This window comes from Tamandua tetradactyla, chromosome 2, assembly GCF_023851605.1.
Source record: "Tamandua tetradactyla isolate mTamTet1 chromosome 2, mTamTet1.pri, whole genome shotgun sequence".
NCBI lineage: Eukaryota > Metazoa > Chordata > Mammalia > Pilosa > Myrmecophagidae > Tamandua > Tamandua tetradactyla.
The window spans coordinates 107,972,593-107,992,461 of NC_135328.1; the positions used below are offsets into that span (position 1 = coordinate 107,972,593).

Consider the following 19,869-nt stretch of genomic DNA (forward strand, 5'->3'; position numbering starts at 1 on the left):
CACAACATTTGCCAATTGATGAATATATTACTTTGTTTTATGTGTTTCTGTTTAAAGCCGTCTTATATCTTTACTTTTCCTATTAAATTTGCATACAGTGATTTATCTTTTTGTTTCAGCAGCCTTTTAGAGACTACTCCCATTTAACCCAGTCCATAAACACTATCATTGTCTTAAGAATACTATAGAGAAACATTTAAACAAAGCCTCTCAAGATAAATTTACTCAAGTTTATCACAATGGGGGCAGGTAGTTGGAACTCATTAAATTAGGTGTTGATTTAATAACATTGAATTCATGGCCAACAGCATTATACTTGTGCCTGAAAGAAGTTTCTCTAACTCATATATTTTCTCTGTAAGGATTTCACAGCATTTTTGCGCTGAAGAACACTGGACAGCACTTTAGCAGTATGCTTAGGGACATTTTAAGCAACAAAATCATCACTAAAAGAACAAAAATGTAAAGAATGTGCCCCTAAGCATACCATGGAAAGGACACTTCTAATTTACGGTGTGAGACCTGATAAGAAGGCAGAGTTGTTGCCTTGTTTGACCTTGGCTGGGAATGTATGTGTCAGGCAGCTCAAATTTTCTGCTGTTTTGCAAAGTCCACGAATGCTGATTTTGAGGTTACAAAAATTGATTTTGGTGTATAAATTAGCAAATATGGAATACTCAAATAATGAGGATTGATTGTATCTGTTGTTCTGCAGATGATTTGAACCAAGATGCTCAAGAAGTTCAGAGCATCAAATAAATAAAATCTCATTGAATGATATGTATGGTATTTGCTTTTAAGGGGCTTTTAGTTAGGTCAACAATACATGATAGGTGAACAGTGTTTGATGCTTATTCCAGCCAGAGTGTCAAGAAAAGATGATTAAAAGAAGAGAGTTTTACGTGGACTAAATTTTAAAGGATAAATGTGGACAGTGAGGTTGCCAGTTAAGGAAAGTACTTAGGGAGTGTGTGTAGGAAGCTACCGAAATGGCATGTAGAACTGTTTTCACGTAGGAGAAATAGTACAGCCAAAAGGCATGGCTGTGGAAAACGGCATGAGAGCTCAGAAAATGTTAGAATGCCGTGTTTAAAATTAAAAATTCTCTTTATAGGTGCATTATTACAATGAAATGTTTGGTGTGTGGGAGCCTTTGCTTGAACCCTTAGAAATTGATCAGACTGAAGACTTTAGACCATGGAATCTTGGATTCAAGGTATGTTTGAAGTCTGAAAAAAAAGTCAAAAATTGAGGATGTCTACACCAACTTTAGATTTAATTTTCATCACAGTGTCCAAGGTCAATGAGCCTTGCCCTCTTTTTGACTTCTGTATATGATTTTCTAATCCAAAGTTGAAGTCTCTTATGCTTCTAATACAAACAGTTATAGTTAGAAAACATTATGTATGAGTTGCTGATCTGACTACTGTATCTTTGATTTAACCCTTACAGAAATCCTCTGAAGAAGATACAGTTTTTATCCCCATTTTAACATGTTGGACAACTGACGAGAAAGTTAAGGGACTTCCCTAAAGTAATAATAACTAGAAAGTTGAAGAAGTGGGTGGGATGCAAACTTGACTGGATAGTTCCCTCTCTTAACCACTATGTTATAATGCCTCCAGAGTCATCTTGTTGTAGGTTATCTATCCTGAATTTCCTTTGTCCTCTGAGAGTATATGTAAGAGGTATATTATTATCTAGTTAAAATGTATTGTAAATTTATTTAATCTTGAAAATCAGTCATTTGATTGATGAAATTATGTTTCTGAAGGAAGAGACTGTAGACTCACTAGCATAACTTTTGCATAATAATAGTTAAGTCAACCTACAGACACATTTTCAGTGGCTTAATGTCAGTTAAAGTAATGGCAAGCTGGCTAGCTTGGCATGTCCAACTTTTCTGTATTAGACTATTTGATTTTTTAGATATTTCAAAGGATTTGGTAAAGTAACTCCTTTGGTGGTTTTAAGGTCAATGTATACATGGGCAATGATTTTCTGAATCCAGAAGAGAAGTATGAATCCTAGGGTTACCGCACTGTCCTGTCACTAATGGTCTGACTTTGTAAGTCCCTAGGTTTTAGTTCTTCATTATAGCATGGCCAATAGACTAAGTGACCTCTTTTCTTGCTCTGAATTTCCATGTTGCTATGATGTAGGTGCTTTTAATTTTCATGCAGATGCCACATGCACTTAGTAATTTTAGTTTTTTTCTTCTGATTTGTGTCTACCATTTTAATATTACCAAGAGTCCAAATTTATTTTTCCCGTAATTATTGCGACTCTCTTATATGACATTTTGTTGTCTGATTTCCCCATAATTCTAGTGTTCTAGTTTGCTAGCTGCTGGAATGTAATATACCAGAAACAGAATGGCGTTTAAAAGGAGGAATTTAATAAGTTGCTAGTTTACAGTTCTAAGGCCAAGAAAATATCCCAATTAAAACAAGTCTATAGAAATGTCCAATCAAGGGCATCCAGTGAAAGATACCTTGGTTCAGGAAGGCCGATGAAGTTCAGGGTTTCTCTCTCAAATGAAAAGGCACACGGCGAACACAGTCAGAGTTTCTCTCTCATCTGGAAAGGCACATGGTGAACACAGTCAGGGTTCTTCTCTCATCTGGAAGGGCACACGGTGAACATGGCATCATCTGTTAGCTTGTTCTCCTGGCTTCCTGTTTCATGAAGCTCCCTGGGAGGCATTTTCCTTCTTCATCTCCAAAGGTCACTTGCTGGTGGACTCTGCTTCTTGTGGCTGTGTCATTCTGCTCTCCTCTCTCTGAATCTCTTTCATTCTCCAAAATGTTTCCTCTTTTATAGGACTCCAGAAACTCATCAAGACCCACCCAAATGGGTGGAGGCATGTCGTCACCTAATCCAGTTTAACAACCACTCTTGATTGAATCGCATCTCCAGGGAGACGATTTAATTACAAATTCAAGCATGTAGTATTGAATAGGGATTATTCTGCCTTCACGAAATGAGATTTAGGTTAAAACATGGCTTTTCTAGGGTACATATGTCCTTTCAAACCAACACATCTAGTAAGATAGAGAAACCGATTAAGTTTATCCTCTCTAATGCTAATATTTGGATTTGTCTAAAGTTTTGTTTTTACCTTCAAAATGAAATATGTTGTACTCTTAGGAACGAATGTTTCTTATATGTTTTTCATTGTAGATGAAAAAGAAAGCAAAGAAGGCCATTGTTGAATCAGATACTGAAGAAGAAAACTACAAAGTGCCAGAGTATAAAACTATCATCAGTTTCTATTCAAAAGACCAGCTAAACATTACATTATCCAAATGTGGCCTTGTTATGTTAAATAATTTAGGCAAGGTAAGAAAAGAAATTTGAAACACTAAATGCTAGGGTGCTAATCTGAGTCATCAACCCTTTTCTTTTGTTCAACAGTAAGTTCACTGTTTACTTAGTTTTTTTTTTTTGTTATGTGTCCATTAGTGTTATTATTATTTAGGTTTCCACATTTCATTTGGTCATGCTTTATTTATGACAGCTTTTCCTTCTTAGGCATTTACAGAAGCTGCCTCTGGATCTTCAGATGTCGTCGTAAAGGATCTAGCACCATTTATGATTTTAAATTCTCTTGGACTTACTCTCTCTGTCTTACCAAGTGATTCCTTTAGTGTACTCAGTGTTCCTATGGCTAAATCATATATGTTGAAAAATGAGGAGAGTTTAAATATGGATTATGTCCGAACTAAGGACAGTGATCATTTCAGTGCAATGACCAGCTTAAGCAGCAAACACTTCTTCATTCTTCTTAGTAAGTATTACATTACTTTGCTGGGGTTTTACTTTGTTTTAAATTACATTATACATGTCATTTTACTCACTTGTGGTATCTCATAGGTTTTTATTTCCTTCCTGGAGGTGGGGATTCTTTTTTCCTTTGCAGTGCTTTGGTCACTGTTGTCAAAGTATCATTATATTACAAATCTGACATTCTTTATTGACTACATCGTTTAAAGTGTTGTAATTTACTGCTTTTTGTTTTGGGAAGAAACAATGTAAGATTTCATCCTTACTAACTCTTGCAGCCTGTAGCTGTTGGTGGTTGTCTTTTGTTCTAGCTGCCGGAATGCAACACACCAGAGATGGATTGACTTTTTAATAAAAGGGGATTTATTTAGTTGACGTATAGTTCTTCAGAGGAAAGGCAGCTAACTTTCAATTGAGGTTCTTTCTTACGTTGGGAAGGCACAGGGTGATCTTTTCTGGCCTTCTCTCCAGGCCTCAGGTTTCCAACAACTTTCCCTGGGGTGATTTCCTGCTGCATCTCCAAAGGCCTGGGCTTAGCTATGAGTTCTGTGGTGAGGTATGCTGAGCTGCTTAGGCTGTGCTGCGTTGTGCTCTCTCATTTAAGCACCAGCCAGTTAAGTCAGTTATCATTCATTGCAGTAGGCATGCCTCCTAGCCGACTGCAGTTGTAATGAGCAACAGATGAGGTTCACGTACCATTGGCTCATGTCTACAGCAACAGAACTAGGTGCCTTCACCTGGCCAAGTTGACAACTGGATCTAACTACCACATCTTTTTAACCACTTTTAGAATAGTTCCGTAGTATTCCACCAGTTTTGCAGTTGAATGAATTCAGATTAAAGTTTGAATTCATTAAAATATAAACATTTGGAATGTAGTTTGTGTTCTCTATTGAGGTGGAAGTTTTTTGCTTTGACTTTTCTGCTTCCTGGAAGTTTTTCATTTATGTGAAGAGGTGAAAATAAATTATCATAGTATCTAGTCTTTAGAAAATTAAATAGTCTGAAAGCCTCACCGCACCTCTTCTTGTTACTCTGACATTTAAGTAGTTAATTAAGGAAAATATTTAAAAGATTAATAAGATTTAGAGGAAGGAATACTAAAACTGATAGCTAGAACTTTGTCCTGCTCAAGAAATGACTAGGTTTCAGAGCATTGTCAGTGAATACTTCTTATCAATTTTGCTTCTATTTGATTTTTTTTTTTTAACATAGGCAGGCACCGGGAATCGAACCTGGGTCCTCTGGCATCACAGGCAAGCATTCCTGCCTGCTGAGCCACCGTGGCCCTCCCTTCTATTTGATTTTGAGCTTACATTTTTATGAATGAAGGGTGATTTTATGTAAATAGATAATTTCACCCTAATATAATATTTGTCTTTTAGACAAATGTATATAAAATTATATTTAGTTCAACACTAAAGTGTCAGCGGTAGTTGGAAAAATTAAAAATGGAAAAATTGTTGATTCCTTGATAATTGCCTATGACTACCTGAAGATATTAACCTCTCATTGTTATAACAGCACACAAGAGATCGGTAGTCTTATACTTTATAATGATTCCTTTCATTAGTTTCTGGTTTTCAAAAGGTTGATTATTATCATCATAACTTAAACTCCTTAAAATTTTTTTATTTTAATTCATCAAAAATGTTTTGTGTTTGGTAAAATAGATTTTAGATGAATCCTGTGGAAATACATTCTGATTTCTGAAAATATTCATTTGTATAGATTTTATCTAAAGACTTTAATTACTGTTACTGATAAATTTGATAGTCATTTGATGTTTCTGGTATTTAACATGTACTGAAAGTTAATATGTAATGACATATAGCAAAAACTGTAAAGCACCTTTGTATGTTTAATTCAGCACCTGTTAACCACTCTACTGCTGATAAGATTCCTTTAACAAAAGTGGGACGACGTTTATACACTGTAAGACACAGAGAGTCTGGAGTTGAAAGATCTATTGTTTGTCAAATTGATGCAGTGGAAGGAAGTAAGAAGGTAACAATTCGGTCCCCAGTGCAGGTGAGAAATAAAGTTTGTGAAGGGCCATATTATCATATTATGCATACTTGTCTGCTAATTAAAAAAAAATTAAAATAGAAGTCAAATTATTACCAAAAGAAGAAAACTGTAATAAAAAAAATACAGCTGGTGTAAAAAAGAAGACATTTCACCAGTAATTGTACTGCTCTAGAATAAACAATGGTAGGTTCTGTTGAATGTTCTTCTTTGTCATTGTTTAGAGGGCTATTTTGTAAAATCTTTTTTGAAGATTACATTGTTAAACAATAAAGTACCCATTGATATTTTGCTTTATTTTTTTTTTACCATGTACATATAGAGTTTTTGGTTTTTTGTAGTGAGGAACTTTTTGTAGCTTTATTGAGATTTAATTGTCAAGCAGTAAATTGCATGTATCTAAAGTATACAACTTGATGAGGTGCTTTTTTGTTTTGTTTTAGTTTGGTTTTTTTTGGCATGGACAGGCTACGGGAATTGCACCCGGGTCTCTGGCATTGCAGGCAAGAATTCTGCCACTGAGCCACCTCAACTTTTGATGAGTTTTGACTTGAAATTATACCAGTAAATCATCATCTCAATCAAAATAATGAACAAGTTCCTTCTCTCTTCACTGTCCCATCCCCAGACAACAACTAATGTGCTATATGTTGGTTATACAGTCTAAAATTTCATGTAAATGGAAGAGAGTACAGAATGGTGTCTGGCTTCTTTGACTCAGCATAATGTTATTGTATGAAACAAGTTGTGTGTATCAGTGTTGTTACATGCATGTTTTTGCTAAGTCCTGTGTTCTAGTTTGCTAGCTGCCGGAATGCATCACACCAGAAACGGATTGGCTTTTAATCAAAGGGGATTTATTTTGTTAGTTCTTCAGAGGAAAGGCAGCTAACTTTCCACTGAGGTTCTTTCTTACATGGGAAGGCACAGGATGCTCTCTGCCGGCCTTCTCTCCAGGTCTCTGGGTTCCAACAACTTTCCCCAGGGTGCCTTCTTTCTGCCTCCCCAAGGCCTGGGCTGAGCTGTGAGTGCTGAGGTGAGGAATGCTGAGGTGAGGAATGCCGAGCTGCTTAGGCTGTGCTATGTTGCGGTCTCTCATGTAAGCATCAGCCAATTAAGTCAAACGCCCCTCATTGCAGCAGGTAGGCCTCCTTGCTGACTGCAGATGTAAATCAGCAACAGATGAGGTTCACGCACCATTGGCTCATGTTCGTAGCAACAAAACTAGGTACGCTCACCTGGCCAAGTTGACAGCTGAATCTAACTACTGCATCCTGTTATATAGTTCTACTACAATATCCATTTTGAGTGAATTTTTGTACATGCTGTGAGGTATGGACTGAGGTTCTTTTTATTTTCCTCTTGTAAAGCAAAAAAGCTATTCACTTGTCCCAGCCAAGATTTATCCTTTCCCCTTTAAATTGCCTTGTCACCTTTGTCAGAAATCAATCAAATATATGTATTTGGGTTTTTTCTTAATTTACTATCCTATTTCATAGTTCTTTCTATCTTTATGCCAATGCCACACTATCTTTATCATAAATCTTGAATTCTGCTAGTGTAAATTAGTCAACTTTGTTCTTTTCGTAAGTCATTTTGGCTATAATAGGTCCTTTCCTTCTCCATTTAAACTTTAAAATCAGTTTGTCAATTTTTAACAAAACGTCCGCAGGGATATTAATTCAGATTGTATTTATTCTGTAGATAAGTTTGGGGGATGTTTTAGTTTCCTAGGCTGCTTAAAGAAAATACCATGAAATGATATTTGCTTTAAACAGTGGAAATTTATGAGCTTACAGTTTGAAGCTGTGAGAATATCCAAACGAAGGCATTTTCAAGGTGATGCTTTCTTCCCAAAGAATGGCTGTTGGTGATCCTTGTTCCTGTGTCATATGGCAAGGCACATGGTGTTATCTGCTGATTTCTTCCTTCTCTTCCAGTTTTCTTTGCTTTCAGCTACTTGCTTGCATACCTTTCTGTCTGTCTCCTTCTGTATTCATCCCCCTTTTGAAGGACTGCAGTAAGAGCATTAATTCCCATCTTGGGCCAGACCTTAACTGAAGTAACCTCATCAGTAGGTTTACACCCACAGGAATAGATTAGCCTTAGGAACATGATTTTCTGGGGTACAAATAGATCTAAACCATCCACAGGGGAGAAATGACATTTTAACAGCTTTGAGTCGTTTAACCCATGAACAAATATATGTCTGTTACTTACTTACATCTTTAGTTTCTTTCAGCAGTGTTTTGTAGTTTTCGTTATATAGACCATGTACATCTTTTGGTAGGTTTATTTATTTCATATTTTCGCTGATACTACATTTGTCATGTTTTTAAGCATTCACTTTCTAATTAGTCATTGCTAATATGTAGAAATACAGTTTAATTTTATATATTAACCTTGATAGATTTAATAGTTCTTCCAGCATTTTTTTTAGATACAGAGTTATGATGTCTGCAAATAAAGATGTTTTTACTTTTTCCTTTACAATCTTGCTGTGTTCTATTTTATTCTATCCTATTATTTATTTATTTATTTATTGCGTATTACACTAGTTTGAAGTTCCAGAATAATTTGAGAGCAGTTGTTTTTGCCTATTTCATTTTAGGGGAAAAGTATTCCCTCTTTCACCATTAGTTTTATGTGACTGGTAGGTTTCATGTAGATGCTCTGTCTTAGGTTGTGAGAGCATTTGCTTCTATTCTTAGTTTGTACAGAACTTTTTTAAGGAGGGGATGTTGGATTTGATGCTTTTTCTGTGTTTTTTGGGTTGGTCATATGGTTTTTCTTTTCAACTCATAATATTGTAAGTTATATTAGTTGTTTTTTTTTTATATGTTAAATCACCTCTCATTTCCTAGGATGAATTCTACTTGGTCATCAAGTATTAGTAACCTTTTCATACATTGTTAGGTTTGATTTGCTAAAATTATTTTTAGGATTTTTTTACATTTATGTTTGTGAGGGATATTGATCTAGAATTTGCTTATAATTTAATCTTGTGGGAAGGTTATAAACCAGTTTAAAATTATTTGTTAGGGCTATCCAGATTAGTTAGTACTTCTTCAATGAGCTCTGGTAATTTTTTTCATAAAGTTTGTCTATTTCATCAAATTTGATGGATTTATTTGTATAAGTTCATAACATTTCCTTGTTATTGTTTTAATATCTGTAGGTTTGTAGTGATGTCACCTTTCTGTATCCTGATATGTATAATTTGTGTCTTTCCTCCATTGTTCCTGGTCAGTCTGATTACATATTTATCAGTTGTGTTGATTTTCTTAACCAAGTTTTGGTTTCCTTGATTTTTTTCTATAGCTTTTCTATTTGATGTTTTATTGTTTCCCCTTTGATCTTTACTTTTTGCTTTCTTCTGATTACTTTGCATTTAATTTGCGTTTTTTTCTGCTTTTTAGAAAACAACATAAAGCACCATATACTTGGGTCTTGCTTTTTATCTAACCTGAAAATCGGTGCCTTTTAATTGAAGTACTTAAACCATTTATATTTAATGTGATATTAGTAAGGTTGGATTTAATATTCATTCTCTTGCTTTATTCTTTTTATTTTTTGTTTGTCCCATCTGTCTCTACGGTAACATTTTATCTTCTTGTTGCCTTATGGATATAACACTTTATTCTTATGCTTTGTTTTTTAATCATTGTTCTAAGGCTTATAGTATACATTTTTTTTCACATGGGCAGGTACCGGGAATCGAACCCGGGTCCTCCGGCATGGCGGGCGAGCATTCTTGCCTACTGAGCTGCTACAGTATACATTTTTAACTTATCAGTTTACCTTTAAGTAATATACCACTTCACATATAACATTAAAATGGTTATAGCAGTCGACGACCATTTCCTTTCTCCCTGCGTCTTTATAATTGTTTTCATATATTTTTACTTCTGTATATATTATACCTTCTCACAATATGTTATTTTTTCTTAAACAATTAATTCTTTTAAATATTTTCAAAATAAAATTATAGTTAATATTTACCAGCGCATTTTCTGTTTTCAGTGATCTTATAGTACAGATCTGCTGGTATTAACTTTTTCAGTTTTTATTTTATGTTTTAAAAGATATTTTTACTGGGTATAGACTTCTTTGCCCTCTGTACTTTAAGGTTTTATACCAATTTTTTTCTGAATAATGTTGTTCCTGACCAGAAGTCTGCTGTCATTCTCTTCTATGGTTCTCTTTATAAAATGTTAATTTTTTTCTTTAGCTGCCTATAAGATTTATTAAATCAATTTGGTTATTATACATTTTGGTGTAGTTTTCTTCATACTGCTTGTATTGGGGTTTATTGGGCCACTAGAATATTTGGATTTGCACTTTTTTGCCAACTTTAGAATTTTTTTTCCCATTTTTCCTTGCCATTCTGTCTTCCCCCATCTCTTCTCCTTCAGGGACCACATTAGTCCTTTAATAGGGTATTTAAAATTGTCCCACAGCTCACTGATAACCTGTTCTTTTTTTGATAGTTCTATTCTTTTGTCTTCAGTTTAATTAATCTTTCTTTTTTACTCTCCAATCTCCTGTTAATTCCATTGAATATATTTTTATCTCTAAATGTTCTGTTTGGAATTTTTGTTTTTATGATTGCCATGTCTCTTTGATATCCTGTAACTTCTGGAACTTAAGGAGTATAGTGATAATAAATGTTTTACTGCCCTTGTCTACGTTTTCTGTCATATATGTCATTTTGGTTTAATATTTATTGATTTTTCTTTTCATTATGAGTGATTTTTTTCATTCTTTTATTGTGTGCTGATAGTTTTTATTGGATGTATAAAACTGTGCATTTTGCCTTATTGGTTGTGTATAGCTGTATTCTTGTAAGTATTTTTGAAATTTATTCTGAAACACAGATGTGTTGGAAAGTGAATCTTGCAGTGCTTGTCAGGACCAGAATAGCCTTTAGTTTGGGCTAATTTTGCCTCATTAGTAAGGCAGTATTCTGAATATTCTACCCAATGCCTTATGTACTACACAAAGTTTTATGGTTTACCACTCTGGCTGCTGGAAAAAAAAAGAGTGTATCTTAGCACTGTATGTCTACATGGCTCTTTATTAAAACTCGGGTAGTTTACTTATTTGCATGTGCTGTCAGTAGTCATCTGAAATCTTGGGGCAGAAGGTGACCTTTCTTAAATTTGAGAAATTCCTTCTCTGCGCAGCTCTTGCCTCTGCGTGCATCTCTTTCCTCTTCAGTACAGTGGGGTGTCAGTGTAGCCAAATTGGCCTACCCAAATTTCAACTCTGTCTGTTCAGCTCAGGCAAATTGGGCTCTCTTTGGCTTCCCCCTTTCCACACTGCAATCTGCAAACTCTCCAGGTAACAAACTGGGGCAGTCATAGGGCTTACCTTGTTTGTTTGTTTTTTATGTGCTGCCTGTTACCCAGTGTTTTTTCTATTTCTTAGTTGTTTAAGGTGGAAAGGTATATCTGATACCTGATATTCCACCATGACTCAAAACAGAAATCCCTTTTCTTTAATTTTAAGTTATAATTAATTACTTAAAAATGAGTACAGGGCAGCTCTCATTCATGTTGATATATTTTTTCTATTCCATTTAAATAGTTAAGCATTAATTTTGATTTTCTTACATGTTCTATTTATTCAAATTAAAATGCATTTTGATTGCTTCAAATGGGTGGATGCTTCATCTAGAATTTAAAATATAGTGCATTTAATAGGATCTTCTTATGAAAGTCTTAATTCTCCTTATTCAGCATGTTTTATATGTTGCCCTAAGTCTTTAAAAATTAAATAAAAGATTTCAGTAAGAGATTGAAAGACTATAATAAGAAAATTGCTTTATTAACCAATTTGTTATTATCTATTCCATAGATATAAGTGGTTGGAGGGTTATCTGATAATATATGTTAATTTTATAATGTTAATCTACCACTTTTTATATTGTTGTATGCTCATTGTATATAAAATACTCACCTTACACTCTCATTAATCTTCAAATAAATCATGTGAATAGCCTAGCTTCTATTTTTTACATATGAGGCAACTGAAGTCCTAAGAAGTTCAATAACTTGACCAACATATCTTTTTACCTAGCTTTTTCAGGGAAGCTTATTGAAATGCAAGTGACTGAAGAGGGATGTTTTTGCACCAATAATTTTAAACAGATTCAAATTTATTTAAAACATTTATAAACTAGTTATTGTGTTTGCTGTTCTTTTCTCACTATGCCTCGTGCTACACAAACCAGTTGATAGCTACAGGTTATTAATCCTATTTTTTAATATCAATAAAAGTTAGAGACAGTATAAATATTTTTATGTGATTAGATCAGTATGCTACAGCCCATAGAAAATATAAAAGAATTCTTAAGGACAAAGATAAGTGTTCAAAACATTGAGTGGAGAAGGTCGTGTAGCATGTTTTTGTATGTGTACAGATAAGTAAGAGACTTTAAGGGTAATCCTCAAAATGTTCCTTATAGATAGTGATGATTTTTACTTTTTGTATTTATCTGTATTTTTTTAATGTCTGGCTATGAATTCATTACTTCCGGTAGTCAGGAAAATGCTGTATTAAAAATAGTAAAAATATCGCCCAAGGTCACACAGTATAGAGTAAGGCCAGGATTTGGGCTCAGGTTTGTTTCATTTTAAAGCTCATATTCTCTAATTTTACACAGCAATGTATGGATATAGATTTGGAGAATTCTTCCATTAGTGTATTGCTTAGCTGTAGTATGCTTTTAATACAGATATTTGCCATGTTCTCTCTTACTCCCTGCCCCACCGTCTCTTCAGGCTTATTCCCATTCCTTTTTTAGGCCTTTGGACTTGTCTCTAAATTCCAAACCACTGTTTTATTTTCTGCTTCCAACCAACTTTTTCCACACTAATTTTGGCAGAGAAGACAAAAGAAGCAGAAAGAAAAGAAAACAGAAAAGAAACAAAGGCAACTTTAATAACTAATAACTTCACATTTGAAACAGGCACTGTTTAGAATCAAATGTCTCAATAACCTACATTTACATCAGTGATAAGTGGAATGTATAAATCATTTCAGATTGTATTTATAATCAATAAAATTTAAAAGTATAAAACTTCTACTTTGTTTTTTGAACACTTGAATATTGATCATTGATTTGATATGAATTCCTTTCTTTAACAATATTATTCAATTTACTTTTTATTTTGATACATTTATTATAATACAGACTTCTTTATCTACCCCTTAAATAGCTTTAGCAGTTTTTTTAATCTTTCCTCTATTAATAAGGTTTTTATTTACTTTTTTATATTAAAATCAATGCTATATAGAACATGAGTGTCTTGGTGCACATGTGCCAATATTTCTCTAAATAGGTAACTAATAACAAAATTGTTATGTTCTTAAAGAACGAACATTTTCATTTTACTATTTTTTTTTGCCAAATCATTTTCCAAAGTAATTTTATCACTTTATACACCACCCGAGTTTGTTTATTCCCATCCTTTTCAACTGTTGGTATTACAAGAGTTCTGATTTTTTGTCTATCTGTTGGTATAAAAAGACGTCCTGTGATTACTAGGAAGATTGAGCATCTTTCCATTTGTTTATTGGTCGTTTAGTTTTCCTGGTCTGGGAATCACCTATTTATATTCTATTCTCATTTTCTCTTAATTGCAACTTTCTTAATAGTTGTTAAGGATTCTTTATGCCTACTAGATATGAATCCTTGGGTAAATATCTTGCACACATCTCCCCATCTGTGGCTTGTTTTTTCACTTTTATCATATAGTCTTTTTAAATTTTGATATAATATTTTTCCTATGATTTTATTTATTTTGCTATTTGTTTTTTAAACTAAACATGTGACTAAAATTATTTCCTATAACAAGTTAAACGAAATATTGTCTTATATTTTTCTAGGCGTCTTAAAGTTTTGTTTTAGAGATTACTTTTCTACCATGGGAACTTTCCTTGTAGTCTTTCTTTCTAATTTATTAGAGCAAGGTGAATATTGACTGATAGTTTCTTTATTGAGATATTTAGTTGGATATACTTTAAATGCTTTCAGCCTCTTAGTTTCAGTGGTATTAAATATTATTTGTCTTTATTTCCCAGATTAAAAATCATTTTTCAATTCCAATGTCTGTTTATGAAGGAGACATTTTATTGGGAACTGCTTCACCTGAAAATGAATTCAACATACCATTAGCATCTTACCGGTGATTTTTTTCTTTTATCTTTTTGTTTGAGCTAAGATCATTTATAGATTTTTAATTTCTGACTCTGTATGGATATCTGTCTTTAAACTTTAAAGCTTCTGTTAGCTCTACCTTGTTAATTTCTCATTTGTATTTAACTTACTTAGGTTTCAGGACACTTAGAATTTTTTTGTGTGAGAAACATCATTTAATGTAATAAATTTAATTATACCATGCGAATTAATTGTGCTTTTACTACCAAACATGATTATTACATGCTTATAATATACTCTCATTGCTATGCTCATATATGTTCATGATTTTTAAAAATCTCTATTAAGCATGATTGGTGACTTCAGAATTTATATCTGCTATTAACAAGTGCTTGTTACTTTTTAAAGGCTTTAAATAGAATTTTTTGAAATTGCCTCAGAAAATGTAAAATGCTTTATATGTACATATTTATCTGTTACTTGTTCAAGGTTAGAATTTAATGTAAGCAGGTACATATGCATTGATCTTATAAGTTGATTGTTAGCTTAAACTTGACATAAACTCTTATATTTATTAAGAAAAGTTTATGAAATTGTAAGAAAATACTAATAATGGGCTAGCCTTAAATATGGATTTAATATAATAAAAAATAAGCAGTGTTTTTCAAGATATTTAATATAGAATTGAAAACATTTTCTTCTACAGAGATTAAACTCTTATTGGAGAATTAAGCACTGTAGTTTGTCTAAGTGCCATCTCAGTTGGGGTTCTTAGTGCTTAGAAGGCATTTTAGCTTCTTAGATACACGTTTTCAGGCTGATAGACCTGTTAACCCTGGTGAGTATTTATTGCTTAGTTCTAACTTTCTGAAGGAAAGAAATCGTATTGTGGTTAGAACAAAAGACATGGTTCTTTATTAAAACTGACCCTGTTCTTGAAAGGATTTATTGGCTGGGTTATAAGACTAGATAAAATTAAAGATAGCATGGAAGATAGTTTTGAAAATTTCTTTGATGACTTTAATTATGTTTTGTTCTTGGATAATAAAAGTTAGTGCCATTCAGTTTATTTTAAATAAGTTATTGCTGTAAAATTTGAAACTGTGCAGAAAAGAGCAAAACAGACTATTAGAATATCTTTATACCTCTTTAAGGCTAAATGTAGTTTGTTACATGAAAGTTATGCCATTTTAATAAATAAAGTCATTAGTTACCAAACAGCTTGGATTCCACATTAAGTGCCATTAATCCAATGTTAAATGTTGGCATACATATTTAAGGCATAAGGTCTTAAACTAACAAATGATTATCTTTCTTTGTAGGTGAATATAGTGATTCTTTCAACAAATATGTATCAGGTGTTTTGTATCTGTAAGACATTGTGGTATACCAAGGTGAAGTGGGCATAGCCATTTCTCTTGAGAGATTGAAATATTAGGTACCTATATGAGAGTTACAGAAAATGTTACAGTAACAGAAACCTAAGGAAGTGCAAAGAAAGGGATTAATGGCTGACTCTTGGGTAAGGTACATGAATTACAGGTAATAGATACTATTGTGAAGATTAGCTGGGAATGGCAGTCCTAAGTAGAAGGGTTGCGTGATCAAAAATAAGGAGGCAGAAAAGCACAGGTTATATAGGGCTATAAAGTATAGTTGAATTAGATTGGAGTGTAATGTGCATGTTAGAACATGAGATTTGAAAAATAGTTTAAGTTCACATTGAGGTATTTGCTCCCTCATATTCTTGCCCCCACTTGTAAATTTAATATCCCTCCCTTAATATCATCTCTCTTCGTTCCTATTTCCAAAGATTTTGTGTTCATCTGTTTTAAAACCACTCATTCCATATCTTTTCTCATTCAGAACCTCTTTCCATTAATCATCCCCTTTTTCTCCTATTTCCTTTTCCTCATTCATTTGTTAAAACTTCCTTTAACCTTGCATCGTTCTCTAACTCAAGTCTTCTTTTCAGAGCAAAACTTTTGGGAAAATTGTCACTTCTGCAAAAACACTGCAGCTTGGCTGGAAAGAGTTGGCTACTTTCTCATGCCCTTATTGCAGTTTATCTGTATGATATTTTGATACCTGTCACAGTGCAGTAGTTTTTTAATGTTATGATTCCAATCTGATTGTGATATCTTTGAGTATTAAAAAGAATCTTACTCATTTTTTGTAAAAAAAAAAAAATTTTTCCACTTTTACCTCCTCATTAGTACATAATGGTTCTAATAAGTTTTTTGATAAACTGTATGAGTGTATTGACATTAGATTTCCTTGTAGAAGTTAAGTGCTTCTGTAAGTACAGAAGAATGGAAAGTAGAATGAAAATTACAGAAAGAATGTAAAAACAGAATAAATCTGATAAATGATTTGACAAATAATTATATGGGTGGGTTAGGGTAGAGGAAAAGTAAGATTATTTCAGTGTCCATTGTATCCACAGTTGAAATTGCCTGAAAAAGGATATCCAGAGAAGTAGGTTAGAGTCAGTGTTTAATCACGGAAATTTAAAGTGCCATCAGACAGCACTACAAAAATATGTAGTAGATACTTCAAGTTTTATGACTAGAGCCTAGGGAAATGTTCAAGGTTAAAGATAGTTTTGAGAGTTATTCATCTGTAAGGAATAGTATTACAATCATAGATTACTTACATATTCAAAAATATTTCCTAAGTGTTTATTCTTGGATCCAGCTTAGGTGAAAAAAATTATTTAGCCTGAAAATATACTTGAAATGTAAACAAAGTGATATTTAAATATAAATTTAAGCATATGGGACACCCAGTGATTTTGTCACCATTTTATTGCAACTGCTTCTCTGCAACTATGCCTGGTATTTCAATAAAATTTATATCTATTGAAAGCTTTTAGTTCATTAACTTTGAAAAGCTGGTGATTAAATTTTTCAATAAAAAATTTTTTTCAGTTTATGAACCTGGTCATGACATGTGCCTCCTATTAGAACCACATGCCTGGGAAAACCACCTTCTTTCAATTAAGTGCACCACATGTCACTGATCATTGCATATGGTTTGCTTTGTGTATCTAACCAATATGATTCTGTATTTTGGGGGAAGAAATCAGTTATTAACCTTGTACATACTTCTAAGACTATATATAGGTTTATATAAAAATATCAACCAGTCTATCTAATCTATCTCCAAAGGAAACATGAAAATATAAAATTTTGCCACACCAGTATGGAGAGATAATTTTGTTATCCTAAAGCTGTAATTATATAATTTAATGTTTTCTTTCATGCAGATCACTCCTTTATCTGAAGCCAGATGATGAGGACTATCAAGTGTGTAAAGGAATTGACTTTGAAGAAATAATAAAAAATGATGGAGCTCTTCTAAGGAAGAAATGTAGACCTATAAACCCTTCTAAGAAACCATTTATCATTAATATTGTCCCAGAAAAAGATAATTTGACATCTCTGTCAGTGTATTCAGAAGATGGTTGGGACTTACCATATGTGATCCATTTGTGGCCACCTATCCTACTCCGAAATCTTCTTCCTTACAAAATTGCTTATTATATAGAGGTATTCTGGAAAATTTTAAAATGTCTTCCTTTGATTTTGTAGCTTTAGTTATTTAAAATTGTGAATAATAAAACAATGTTTTGAAGTTCTAATAAATTATACTACTAGTAAAGAATAGGAGTACAGATAAATATTCTTTAAATGAAAAAGAAATATTTCCATCATGTTGTATTTAAAAAGAATTTTTTTAAATGTATCTTTCCACTGATTTATCTTAGAAGTATGGTCTCTAAGTGGAGTACATGTTATATGTAGAAATGTTACATGCCATTCAAAAAGTTAATGCATAGTCCTCTTAGAAAATTTAGAAAATAAAGATAATACAAATTGCCTATAATCATACCATTTGAAGATATCACTGTTAAAATTTTAGAATATATTTCTCAAAAAAAAAAAACCGTAAAACATACAAACACACACACACACCCCTTCAGCCTGCAATTCTGCACCTGTGAATCTGATCTAAGAAGGAACCAGACTTAATCTGTTAAAAGAAAGAATTGCAAAAATAGCACAGAATTTTCCCATATACCTTTCTCTTAGCTTTCTCCTATTTTTCTACTGTGTTAACTTCTTACACAACAGTAGAGCATCTATCAAAGTTAACAAGACTGTTAACTAAAACAAAACACTCAAGTTTTATTCTTTACAGTTTAGCCTTTTCTTTCATGACCTTAACATTTTTGAAGAGTATTGGTGAGTTATTTTGTAGAATCTCTCTTAATTTTGGATTGCTTGATTTTTTTTTTCTCATAATTGGATCGAAATTTTGCATTATTGGGAAGGATATTGAGAAACTGCATCCTACTGGGGATACATGATGTTAATATATATTACTGGTGATGTCAATTTTTAGTAAGGTGGTATGTGTCAGGATTCTCCATTCTAACCTAATTGTTTTTCCCTTTGCCATAACTAAGTATTTTGGAATAGATACTTTGAAACTATGCGTATATATCCTGTTTCTGTTTCAATTTTTGCTTGCTCATTTTAGGTGGCTATTGCCTGTGGCAATTATTACTGTTGTGCTTAAGTGTTGATATTCTGTTTCCTTCATTCCTTCTACGTAAGCCAGTTGGAATTATTCTGTACGAGTTGTCTCTTCTCCCCATTTATATATTCAGTTATTTATTAATTTCAGTGTAGACCCATTTATTTTATTCTTTGTTTGTAATCCAATATTATAATTTTTGTACTGTTTCTCAGGTTATTCCAAATTTGGCCATTGAGAGATTTTTCAGATTGACTCCTGTGCCCTTTTGATATACATGCATCTTTTTCTATAAGTACTTTCTGGCAACTCAAGATGTTTCAGGCTTACCTTGTATTTTCCCTGGTTTCAGCCCTAGAATCACAGTTTGCCTCAGAGCCATGGTTTCTTTGGTTGGAGAATGGTATTATAAAATAAGAACTGGGTGCTCGGTATGCTTGTTGCTACACATATGATTGCAAATGAAGTTTCTCCAAAACTACCTGCTCTGCTTTTTTAATTTATACTTTTCTCTGATCTCTTTCCTTTCCACATATTCTTCTTCATTGAGCCATTAGAGAGACAGATTGGTTCTACATGATTGAGAGTCAGTGTATGATGATTCATTAATAAGTTTATCCCTACAAGTTTGTGTCTGGTTCGGTATCTTAACTTATGCTTTGTCCTTTTTGCTGTCTCTTTGTCCTGTGAAATATAAGCTTTTTGTTTGAGAATTGTACATTTATTTCATTTAACAAACATTTAGTGAGCATCTACTATGTGCTAAGTACCATGTAGGAACTGAGGATTTAAAGGTAAACTAAGCATGGTCCCTGCATTCACAGAACAAAGTGCCTGGCTCATAGTAGTTTATATTCTAGCTCAGTGGGTGACTTAAATAAATAAAAGTCATTTATTGTGATTACCCAGGTCAAAACCATAACTTTCTTCATATTACCCAAAGTTCAGTATTTATTAAAATATCAGTAGATCAGAAAAGGAAGACAGAGATGCTGGAAAAACTGGTGAGATACCCAGATAGACTATCTATTTAAACCCCATTCTCACCGAACTTCTAATTTAATGCCTATAGGTATCATACTCTGTCTGACATTTTCCAAAGGAAGGGGTGGTATGATCAGATTTTATACAGTTTAGCTGTGGTGTGGAGAAGGGACTACAGAGGACAAGCAAGATGAGAGAACAGTTAGGAGGTACATTAAGTCAGAGATCCCAGTGACTTAACATGAACTAAGGTGATGGAACAGTGGGTGGAGAAAAGTAAACAGTTTGAGAAATATGTAAGATGTAATATAAATAGCAATTAGAAATAGGGATTGGATTTTGTTAAAAATTAAGAATGGGAGTTA

General features: G+C 33.1%; 1 protein-coding gene across 3 annotated transcripts in view; it reads left to right on the forward strand.

Annotated features, from left to right (window-relative positions):
• VPS13A (vacuolar protein sorting 13 homolog A) overlaps window positions 1–19,869 on the forward strand; it is a 342,631-nt gene that overhangs the window by 216,315 nt on the left and 106,447 nt on the right. For all 3 annotated transcript variants that reach the window (XR_013170504.1, XM_077148468.1, XM_077148469.1), the window contains exons 42-47: window positions 1,115–1,216; window positions 3,184–3,342; window positions 3,535–3,790; window positions 5,657–5,817; window positions 13,903–14,006; window positions 17,247–17,529. Coding sequence is in view for 2 of the 3 variants with exons in the window: in XM_077148468.1 (XP_077004583.1) it covers window positions 1,115–1,216; window positions 3,184–3,342; window positions 3,535–3,790; window positions 5,657–5,817; window positions 13,903–14,006; window positions 17,247–17,529 (1,065 nt within the window). In the remaining variant the exon portion in view is untranslated. The remainder of the gene's footprint in view (window positions 1–1,114; window positions 1,217–3,183; window positions 3,343–3,534; window positions 3,791–5,656; window positions 5,818–13,902; window positions 14,007–17,246; window positions 17,530–19,869) is intronic.